Source organism: Podarcis gaigeae, assembly GCF_964106915.1.
Source record: "Podarcis gaigeae genome assembly, chromosome: 16".
NCBI lineage: Eukaryota > Metazoa > Chordata > Lepidosauria > Squamata > Lacertidae > Podarcis > Podarcis gaigeae.
Window position 1 is genome coordinate 10,290,697 of NC_139693.1, and position 11,467 is coordinate 10,302,163.

General features: G+C 46.6%; 1 protein-coding gene across 8 annotated transcripts; it reads right to left on the reverse strand.

Moving 5' to 3' along the window:
* Positions 1–1,363: 1,363 nt before the first annotated feature.
* On the reverse strand, positions 1,364–11,394 carry LOC310833432 (complexin-3-like). 8 transcript variants are annotated; one of them, XM_083716168.1, is made up of 4 exons: positions 10,888–11,394; positions 4,507–4,681; positions 3,146–3,233; positions 1,364–2,305 (listed from the first exon to the last, which is right to left on the reverse strand). In XM_083716168.1, the coding sequence occupies exons 1-4, from the start codon at positions 10,895–10,897 to the stop codon at positions 2,099–2,101; spliced, it is 480 nt and encodes a 159-aa protein (XP_083572294.1). In that variant the 5' UTR covers positions 10,898–11,394; the 3' UTR covers positions 1,364–2,098. The 8 variants fall into 8 exon arrangements, with proteins under 8 accessions (XP_083572294.1, XP_083572296.1, XP_083572295.1 ...); XM_083716170.1 differs by lacking the exon at positions 10,888–11,394 and adding an exon at positions 7,888–8,749 and having other exon boundaries at positions 4,507–4,678; XM_083716169.1 differs by lacking the exon at positions 10,888–11,394 and adding an exon at positions 7,888–8,736.
* Between the last annotated feature and the right edge of the window lie 73 nt (positions 11,395–11,467).

Here is an 11,467-nt window from a genome sequence, read left to right on the forward strand (position 1 = left end):
TTCCTACGCACGTGACTGAGAGGAAACGGGGGAAGTGGAGCCGTGACGCCCAAAGGGAGATGTCACGCTCGCGGGGGATGATGGGAGATGTAGTTCTCTACAGAGTTTGAGTTTAGAGGGGACTGGGCGCAGGGTAGGCTGGGGGCTGTAGTCCCATATAGGATACAGAAGAAGTGCAACGAAAAGGGTATCAGTCATGCTCCGCACCAGGGGTTAGGCAACATGGAGCTGATGGACTCCAACTCCCATCAGCCCCAGCCAGAATGGCCGGCGGCTAGGCTTGATGGGAGTTGTAGTTGCTGGATTACAACTCCCATCGTCCGTAGCCATTGGCCGTGCTGGTTGGGGCTGGTGGGAGTTGGAGTCCAGCAACAGATTCCGTGCCCTACACACGTTGCTTGAAAAGCACGTGGCACCTCCACAAAATCCTGGGGATTGTAGTTTGTTAAGGATGCTGGGAATTGTAGCTCTGGGAACTACAGTTCCCAGGTTTTTCCCGGGGAAGCTGTGTGCTTTAAATGTATGACATCGGCGCAGCCTAAGTTTCCAGAAATGGCTACTTAGCTCAGTGATGGACTCCAGGTGACCAAATTTGTTGAGCGTTCATTCTGATTTCTTGCACGATTTTTTGTAGGGCAACTGTACAATGCCAGCTGCTTATTAAGTACAGTAGTACCTCAGGTTACATACGCTTCAGGTTACAGACTCCGCTAACTCAGAAATAATGCTTCAGGTTAAGAACTTTGCTTCAGGATGAGAACAGAAATCGTGCTCCAGCAGCGCGGCGGCAGCAGGAGGCCCTATTAGCTAAAGTGGTGCTTCAGGTTAAGAACAGTTTCAGGTTAAGAATGAATCTCCAGAACCACTTAAGAACTTAACCTGAGGTACCACTGTATTTATTTTATTGCACAAAGTCTGGTGCACGTATACGTGTGTGTGCTGTGAGGAGTTTTGTCCTGTAAGAGCACCAGATCTACTTGTAAGTGAACAACCTGAATTTGCAGGCATTCAATGGACTCAATCCCTACCCCAGCAAAATAGCAGAAGTCTGGAAGCATTCCTGGTCTTGCTTTTGAGCTGCAATCTGGTGCTGTCAGATTACTGGGTAGGGCTCAGGGATTCTGCTGCCTTTTCAAACAATTCACCTCTGACTCTCTTTCTCTCTCCTTCCTGCCCTGTTTCCTCCCAGCTGCCTCTCTCCTACAGCTCCACCCTCCATGTTCTGATTATTCTCACAAGCTTTATGAAGCTCCAAGAATGAACAACAGCCTGGGTCAAAACTCCTTGTAATGGAGAATTAACAAAAGCCCCTCTTCAGATCATAATTCTTATTGTTACCAATAGCAAAAATGACGACAAAAGCAAAAGATCAACTGTTTTATTGAGACAAGGGACTCTGAACCCACAACATCACCCCAAAGACAGCAGGAACGTGGACTGTCAGGAGATGGACCATCTTCCCCGGGATCACCCAACCTGGCTGCTGGCCGCTCCTCAAAGCCCCAAGCACAGATCCTTCTCCTCCCACACTGCCAAAAATCCCAGCGCCCAAAGACACGGGGACTGAACCGTAGGCCTTGTGCACAGTGTTGATGTCCTCTGCCACTGGCCAGCTGAGTTCTACTTGTGGCTGCTTTAGAGCAGCCATGTTCATGGTGGTACCACAGATTTTCTTCTTCAACAGACTTTTGATGCAAAGATCCTGAAGGACCTAACACTGGCAAGGGCAACCAGGCTGTGTGGAAGGAGACATCTCAGGGAACCTCCCAGATAAACGTAAACAGTGGCCATGCAGCCGGTTCCAGGTGGCATCATCCTTGATGGCGCCCAACCACTTGTCCCATCAGAAAGCCATAAATTCTCCTACAGCAGTGGCAGGGAAGCTCTGTCTTACGGGCTTCACGAGACCCACCAGGACACCCCCATCCAACCCACAAGTCCTGGGCTACAGAACCAAGACAGCCTTGAGTTTGGTGGACGCTGGGCCCACGTCAAGACCGTGGAGGGGCTTTGAGGTCCAGCGATCCGCAGTCGCGCATCCCGGTGAATAATAACTCCTGTGTCCGCTGGAGTGAGGGTCCTTGGAAGGGGGGCTCACTCACATGATGGGGCACTGCACCGGGCGCTGCAGGGACTGCACAGCACTCGCTGCCGTCACCCGCAAGGCGCTGAAATCCAGACCACCCAAGCTGGAGAAGATGGAGCTGGGATCTGTGGTAGCTTTGGGCTTCACAATAGCCAGGAGGTCCTGGGGGAGTTTCGTCTTGTTCCCAACCGCTTCCAGCTGCTTCTTATCTGTCCGGTTCTGGGAGAGGAAGAAAGGGGGGCAGGGTGAAATTAATGCTGGACCATGGCTGTCACCCTTTGGGACTGGTAGGACGGAAGGCAAGGAGCCCAACAGTAGATGGCACCAATGGCAGGCAGAGCTGGCTAATGATGGCTTTCTTGCCACCCTCCTCTCTCTGTTGACTTCTACAAGGACAATGCTGAGACTAAGGAGGAGGGAGCCTTTCCACTTAAGATGCATTGTCTTGATTCACGTGTAATGCTCAACCATAGCTAATGCTAACCACAGTTAATGAAGAAGCATCTGACAATCGCTTAAACCTTGGTTTCTTGTGTCGCAGGCTAGTTAAATGTACCAGCAGGAGCAGCTGAGCCTTCAGAGTGGTTTTGATAGTTTTGTGGATCTGTAGCTGTTGGGCAGCGATGACTCCTTAACCGTTCTTAAGGAGGGCATCCAGGTTTGCGCATAATACTATGGTTAACATTAACTGAGGTGTAGGAAGGAAGCAACGGCAAACTTTGGTCTATAAGAGACTGTTAGCCATAGTCAGTAAACAGTAGTTAGCTGGGGAGCTGGGCTCACATATAACACTAAACTGTGGTTTAGCAAACCATGGTTCAGCAAACTATGGTTCAGCAAACTGGTTTAGCAAACCCTGGTTTAGCAAACTGGTTTAGCAAACCATGCTTTAGGTCACTAACTATGGGGAAATGGAGTTTGGAATGCCACAGTTGGGACACCACCACCAAGAAGCCCCTTCCCCTGCAGTCAGTTGTTTAATCTCTGGATATGGGGACCAAGGAAGGCCCCGTTGGAGACAGACAGGGCAAGATGTGTCAGGGAGAAGGCAAGCCTTACCTTGGGCAGCTGGTATTTCTGCCGGAGGTGGGCCCTCATGGTGGCTCGCTCAGCCTTCTGTTGAGCAAAGGCTGCGTCCCGTTTGCTCCTGGAGGAAAAAGAGAATCAAGATGAGCCACTCAAGCACGGGAATGAGATGCTTCTGGAAGAGGTGGGCTCGCCTCCTTTGTGGAATTTGTCAAAAGTTTGGACGAGCAACTGCAGGTGCTTTTGTGTGGGTGCTGGACTTCAGCCATGTGTTTCCACCATTGCTGTCAAGCGCAGAATTAGCACATGCAGAATTGGGTAGCAGGGAAACCTTGAGAATTCCGGAGAAATCTTAGCATCATTTTCATTTTTTAAAAAACGGGTTTCTAGCCCTTATGGATGAAAGGGTAGGCAAACTCCTAGGGGCTGAGGAGGTCCCTTCGCGCCCCTGCCAATAAAATATTTGAGGGGGCCAGGCCCCCCGCCCAAGTTGATGGACATTGCCATTCCTTTTTTATATATATATATAAATTTTTATTAAGATTTTAAAGGTTACAGAAAAAAAATGAACAGAAAACAATCAAAGAAAAAGAAAAAACAATGCATATGAAAAAACATCATCAAAAAACAGAAAAAAGAAATAAAAAACAAGTCATACCATTAACTCACTTACTTACATTCACCTATTTCCTTGACTTCCTCACGCCTCCCATTTTTGTATTCTAATTCAATTAGATATTCCAGCAAATCCTTCCAACTTTGTTTTTATCCTAATAATTTATCTTAACATACTATAATTTTACATTCTCTCTTTCACCAATTCATTTTAACTTAATCCTTTATGTCATTTCCGCTAAAACCACATAATTTTCTTTTCCCAACATCTTTCTAACAATCCTTAATTTTACAATATTTTTGAAGATAAACTTTAATTTTTTTCCAATCTTCTTCCACCAACTCTTCTCCTTGGTCCCGGATTCTGCCAGTCATCTCAGCCAGGACATTGCCATTCCAATGGTGGGTGAGTACCGTGTATTGTGATAAATTATACAGGGCGGGGCTTACCTGCCCCCGAATATTTTATTCAGATTAGCACCACTGGGCCACACCCAACACCAGTCTTACTTTTCACCCTCCTAGGGTGCTAGAATATGTTCCTGACCTCTGACCATGTCTGGTTGGAGGACAGAGAGGGCCATTTGTGTTCATGTGTGGAAACTAAGCAAAAAGTGAAATTTACATCTGTTGCCCCGCCTACTTTGGCCTCTGCCCCCGCCCACCACCTGCATGCGGCCCCCGAGAGGTTGCCCAGAAGGCAATGTGGCCCTCGAGTTGAACCTCCTGGCTTAGGGTTTTGAGGTCCTCGGTCAGGAAAGAAGGAGAGGGACTCTTACTTGTGCTTTTCGTTGATCGGCTTCTTCAGAGCCGGAGGCTGCGCTCGGTTCTTGCTGTGGCACCTTTGGGGGCTGATGCCCTTCTCCCTGGGGAAGTCGGCCGAGACACAGCACAGCAGCTGTCTGGCCGGCACTCCAAACGCCGATTTCACTGCGGACTCCATAGGGAGGACTGCTGGAATGCAGGGCAGAGAAAAGGGAGGAGGCAAGGTTGAACATGGCGGCTCACAATGCGAAATGCACAATCTTTTTTTAAAAAATGAGCATTTTGCGGGGAACCTGTCAGAATTCCTTTGCCAGATGACTAAAACAATACAGCGGTACCTCGGGTTGCAGACGCTTCAGGTTACAGACTCCACTAACCCAGAAATAGTACAAAACAAAATAAAAAAATTCCTTCCAGTAGGACCTTATAGAGCAACTAAGTTAGTTCTAGGTATGAGCTTTCGTGTGCATGCACACTTCTTCAGATAGTACCTCAGGTTAAGAACTTTACCTCAGGATGAGAACAGAAATCGCACGGCGGCGGCAGCAGGCCCCATTAGCTAAAGTGGTACTTCAGGTTAAGAACCATTTCAGGATAAGAACTGACCTCCAGAACGAATCAAGTTCTTAACAGGAGGTACCACTGTATTTAAAAGGAGAAAATGTGTTTTAATGACGATTCCAGTTTATTTCAGATTAAGCGCCCTGGATAAAGTCCTTGATTCCATTCCGCTCTCTGCCACGAATGCAGATTAGGATCAAGGTTTTGTGCTAAGGCTGGGCGATCTGTCATCCAAAACTGGTTTGAAGCCCATATCGTGATATCGGTTTCATAATTTCTGACATGGCAATATATTGTGAATCGTAGGGTCAGTGTTTGTGTGTGTTTGTGTGCTATGCAGAAATCGTGATGCAGGAAAACCCGTGAAGTCGGCCAATGCCTCTGCTTACATGTAACTCCATCCTTATTTCAGACATGATATATCAGTATATCACAATGTTTAGCTGGTCATATATCATGATGTTGAAAACCAGATATCACCAAGTCCTAGGGGGCGCAATTTGTTGTTTGTAGGACAAGAGCAGCCATTTTGTCTGTATAAGCTCTCCATCCTAGGACAAGGAGAGAGAACCAGTGGCCCCCTCACACAGAGTTTCAGAAATATTATTTGAAGCTATATGAGGAGGATAAGTGGGGGTGGCGCTGTGGTCTAAACCACTGAGCCTAGGACTTGCCGATCAGAAGGTCGGCGGTTCGAATCCCCAAGACGGGGTGAGCTCCGGTTGCTCGGTCCCTGCTCCTGCCAACCTAGCAGTTTGAAAGCACGCCAAAGTGCAAGTAGATAAATAGGAACCGCTCTGGCGGGAAGGTAAATGGCGTTTCCATGCGCTGCTCTGGTTTTCGCCAGAAGCGGCTTAGTCCTGCTGGCCACATGACCCAGAAAAACTGTCTGCGAACAAACACCAGCTCCCTCGGCCAGTAAAGCGAGATGAGCGCCGCAACCCAGAATCGTTTGTGACTAGACTTAACTGTCAGGGGTCCTTTATCTTTACCTTTAGGAGAATAAAGGGCCCTTTGGGCTGAGAATCTGCGGGGGGGGGGTGTGAGAGAGAGAATCTATCCCATTTAGTTTCCTCGCAGCGATATTTGCAGCAAAAAGGAAACTCTTGCAAAACCGTCACAGGTGAAAGAAATTAAGAATGTTATTTGTAATATGAAGTGTGTGGGCCAGGCAGTTTCCCCATGGGATAGTCTATGACATATTCCGCAGCCCAAATCATATGAATCAGCAAAGACTGCTCTCTTTGAAGAACCGTCTGGTCCAAATCTTGTTTGAAGATTTAGACTGCCCCCCCCCCTTCACAGAAGGCAGAGCAGGAGGAACCATGAAGCTGCCAGTTCACAGTGAGTAGGCATTCGCAGGTCCCTAGAAGAACATAAGACGCGCCTGGTTGCTGGATCAGGCCAGTTGCCCATCAAGCCCAGCATCCTGTTCTCACAGTGGCCAACCAGATCCCTGCTGTAAACCCTCAATCAGGATTCGAACACAGGAGTGACTCTCCTCACCTGCGGTTCCCAGCAACCGGGATTCAGAATAATTACTGTATCCAACTGGGAGATCCATACTTAGAGGAGATCCATTGAAATCAGTTGAAATCCACTGATATCTAGGAGCCTGCTTAGAGTATGACTTCGCCAGATCTCACCCAGTAGATGCTGGGTTTCCCAATCCAGCAAAGATCTTCTGGCATGCTCTCACCCCAGTCCTAGGTGGGCTACTTTTTCCCCATCGAGGGCCACATTCCCTCAGGAATAATCTTTTAAGGGCCGCATGCTGGCAGCGAGTCAGACCCAATGATGGTTGGAGCCAGAGATGCAAAAATATTCCAGGACAATTAATCTGGGATAAAGATCACCCTGCTTCAAATTTCACCACATATTAATAATTCTCAGTCTTTCATATCCTCCAACGTTTCTCCAGTGAAAATAGGGACGTCCTATTCCCTAATAATTATTTTATTATTTATACCTCGCCCATCTGACTGAGTTGTTCCAGCTACTCTGAGCGACTTCTAACATATATAACAACATAATAAAACATGAAACATTTAAAACAGGGGTCAGCAAACTTTTTCAGCAGGGGGCCGGTCCACTGTCCCTCAGACCTTGTGGGGGGCCGGACTATATTTTGAAAAATAATAATGAGTGAATTCCTATGCCCCACAAATAACCTAGAGATGCATTTTAAATAAAAGGACACATTCTACTCATGTAAAAACACACTGATTCCCGGACCGTCTGCGGGCCGGATTTAGAAGGCGATGGGGCCAGATCTGGCCCCTGGGCCTTAGTTTGCCTACCCATGATTTTAAAAATACAGGGCTACCTTCAGCTGTGTTGTGAATGTGGTATCGTTACTTACAGTGTTTTTTTCTGGGGTTACGCATACCCCTAAACATTTTTTGAATCTGTGTACTTTCGTCCGTTTACTGTATTTATTTCCCCTGATTTGAACTATAAAATGGTGATTTCCCTGGGGCAAAATGACTCAAGAACATTGAAAAACAACAACAACACTGATTACTTATCTCCTTATCACATTATCCCAGACCCTCCAACATTTCTCCAATGAAAACAGGGGTGTCCTGACCTAAGGTGAAGCGGGACATTATGGGATCAAATCAGAAACCGGGACAGCTTCTGTAAATTGGTGACCGTCGCTGGAAAATAGGGACACTTGGAGGGTCTGGTTTTGATGCAGGCTTGACACTCAGAAAAGTACAGCAAAACACAAGGAATCAGCCTCCTGCCTCTGGAAGCCAGAAATGTACAGGCACATTCCAGCTCCTGCTGACATCTTCTCACCTGAATATTGCCCTGTTCCGTAAACTCACCTGGGAACCTGGGAGTCTTTTGTGCTTCTGTCAGGCATAGGTAGCTTCCTGGTCTTCTCTCTCCAAGTGCCCCAGAAAGAAGATTAGAGCTCTCGGGCAGCTCAAGCTATTTAAACAGGGATCAGAAGCGACGCAAAGACTCCGGCTGACGCCAAGCTGTCTCTGATCCACCTGGGTGACAGTCAGGCCATCCAGATGGCACCTTGAGCAAAACATCCGCTGGCTTGCCGTGTGGGACACCCGGCACGTGCTGGCAGCCTGTGACACACTGCTCCATTTCCAAGGTATCTCAAACAGCTTGCTGGGGGATAGAAGAATTAGCTTCGTTTTTCTTTTTCCAAATTGCAAGTTCCTAGTCCTCATGGCTTGCTCCAAAAGAGGAAAACAAAGCAATTGCCAAGAACTGATATCAGTACAAACCCAGCACATTTGTATTTCTAGTTCGGCATTTCCCAAACTTGGGTCTCCAGCTGTTTTTGGACTACAACTCCCATCATCCATAGCTAGCAAGGTCAGGGATGATGGGAATTGTAATCCGATAACAGCTGGAGACCCATGTTTGGGAAACACTGTTCTAGTTTATATACGGTCAAAACACCTCTGGCCACGTCACTCTTCCGAATTTTAACTTACCTTTTTTAATCGTTTGCTTGAATGTCGCTTCAGTAATTGAATTGTATTATTCAAGAATTCACAGAATCACAGACTTGTAGATTTGGGAGAGACCACGAAGGTAATCTGTTCCAACCCCCTGCAATGCAGGGGTCTTTTGCCCAATGTGGGGCTCAAACCCACGACTCTGTTTGTTTCATGCTCTACCAAATGAGCTATCCCTCAACTCCCATATTAAGAAGACATCTTACTGTCTTTCACCTGTTGAGAACTGGTGGGTTGAGGAATACCTGCAAGAAGTATCTTCGCCTGATAAAAAAGAAGTACCACCTCCTTATACCTTTTTATATTAAAAATGTATATTTCAAACTGTTAAATGAAGGAATGGTGCTAGTATTAGGGCTTTACTGGGTGAAATGTATTTTTAAAAACGGGGCTTTCAGAAACACAACTTTTAACTGGCTTTCAAGGTGCTCCCTGGTTCATAAATTACCACATTTTAAAATTTCACCCACAACAATTCTAAGATCAAGGAGTGTAGACTGAAAACTGTCTTGTACAATGTCACAAAATGAATTATCTATGGCTTCTAAACTATGCCGTTTAAACTGGAGAATATCAGTTATTGGGCAGTATACAAAAATTGTCAACAAGCCAAGAATAAAATCAGTTTCCAAGGCCATGATCAAACCTATCCATACGGATTGCATTATTCATTCCTAATATATTAGCCTCGAATGTCTCATGGACAAAAAACAAGGACTCGGCTTGCAAATGGCTTGACGCCAATGCGCAGGATCATTGCCTCTGAGTCGCATCTCAACCATTGCACATTGCTGATGACTCTCCTGTGCCTTACGCTCTTTGCCAACCCAGTGCCCTCCAGAGACGTGGGACTGCAAATCCCATGCAACCACAAGAAGACTTCACAAGCTTTTCTTTTGCAGGAGACCAAGGAACCTTTTTATTTTTAAGAGAGCTGCAATTTGTAGAGCTCTCAGTTCTGCACCAGTGGACAGTTTGGGCTCCCATCACCCACTTCCAGGAAGAAATACCTCTGTGTTTCTGTATCAGGCCAAGTGAATCGCATGACACCCCCCCTTCCCGCCCAGGTTACTCAGACATCTCCCCTTCCCTCCTTTTGCTCTAAGCCGCTTAAGTATAACCCAGGTCTGGGTCCTACCACCTGCCCGGGTTTGTCCTTGGCCGGAGAGTCCCCCAGCTCATCGCGCTGCAATCTGTTTAGCGCGGCCTAAAACCCAATTGGTGCGTCAATCTGCTCTGAATCTCCACTCTTGATGGATTGCTTTAGACAGGAGAGCCTACAGCAAATGCGCCGACTTGGGAGCCAGGCTGTGCCAGAGAATACATGGGGCACACGACCCACATCAGAAGAAGGCCATTTTCTATGTTCTGGAGATGTACCCTCCAACTTTTCAACTTCCTTTTCCAGTGCATCAGTACTGCTAAAGATTCCCTCTGGTGTTTGTTTAGAGAGGAGACATTGATCATGCAAAATTTCCCATGCCAAGGGAGCTGCAGTCTCTTGTTGTGGCAGAGTCTACTTTGCCAAGATTGTTCTCATGCCTAGTTGAGGTTTTGTTATATGGAGGAAGATGAAGGAGCCTGGGAGCCTATATATATGCCAGCTCCTAACAAGCCCGGATCAATTGACCTATACTTCCATCAGAGGAATATGTGGCAATACCTCTTACTTGGAATAAAGTATCTCCAGCCGCAGTACTTGAACACTCGACATGTAAAGGGCAAAGGCTGCAAGACATATTAATTACATACTGCTTTGCAGTTAGCTTTCCCTTGGCTGAGTCACAATAGTCCAGCATAGATTTCTGGGCTAAATTTAGCAATGGAGTTCTGGGCGCTTTAACTGAAGCAACGTTAAAACTGCAGAGAATCCTTCGGTCAAGATGGTCTTCTAAGAGCTTTGTATCAGTTTAAGAATGTCAAGGCAAAACAGGTGCTCTCCCAGCTCCTGTCCTCCAATTAAAATATATAGCTTTTGAGCCCACATAGAAGTAAAACGGGTATGTCCCTTGCCTGTATGTAGCAGTTAGCATCAACTACTGAGCCAACTGACTGTAAAACTATTCAGGATAAAAACTAATCCCACTAAACGCCCTGTTCTATAGATAAACATGTGGAGACGCTTTGTCAAGAACTGAATTGACTCACCCCCCCCCCACACACACAATGAGAGATCCTCAGTTGCTTTCAGGCTTTCATTGCTTTTTCATTTCATCTTTGTATGCATTTGATCGGTCACACTTATTGCTTTTACCATATTTTTTGTATGTGTTTTTATCAATATATATATATATATACACAAAACTAGAACAGACCGCAGAGCTCAAGGACAAGCAGCCTTACTCGTCGCCATCTTCACTTGGAAGTCCTAGTTATAAATATATATATAACCCGAGCATGGATTGAAAAGGCTCAACAGGCCATGCGGAAAGGCCTATCCATTTGTTTCTACGGCAACCTCTTTGCACTAGCCCAGGGGTCAGCAACCTTTTTCATCCGTGGGCCGGTCCACCGTCCCTCAGACCATGTGGGGGGCTGGACTATTTTTTTTTGGGGGGGGGGAATGAACAAATTCCTATGCCCCACAAATAACCCAGAGATGCATTTTGAATAAAAGCACACATTCTACTCATGTAAAAACACCAGGCAGGCCCCACAAATAACCCAGAGATGCATTTTAAATCAAAGGACACATTCTGCTCATGTAAAAACACACTGATTCCTGGACTGTCTGCAGGCTGGATTGAGAAGGCCATTGGGCCGCATCCTGCCCCTGGGCCTTAGGATGCCTACCCCTGGACTAGCCAAACAAAGACATTACCTTAACATAGGAACTGGTTTGGCAAGATTCCCCTTATACATTCTAACCTCACAGATACAAGATGACAGGTTCTGGAAGGACCTAGGCTGACCCCCCCCAACT

Bases quoted from the DNA above. Each gene is read 5' to 3' on its own strand.
- LOC310833432 (XM_083716168.1), bottom strand. The intron at 3,234-4,506 runs GTAAGAGTCCCT...TTTTTCCTCCAG, and splicing joins CCGATCAACGAAAAGCACAA to GAGCAAACGGGACGCAGCCT. The intron at 2,306-3,145 runs GTAAGGCTTGCC...TTCCTCTCCCAG, and splicing joins AGAAATACCAGCTGCCCAAG to AACCGGACAGATAAGAAGCA.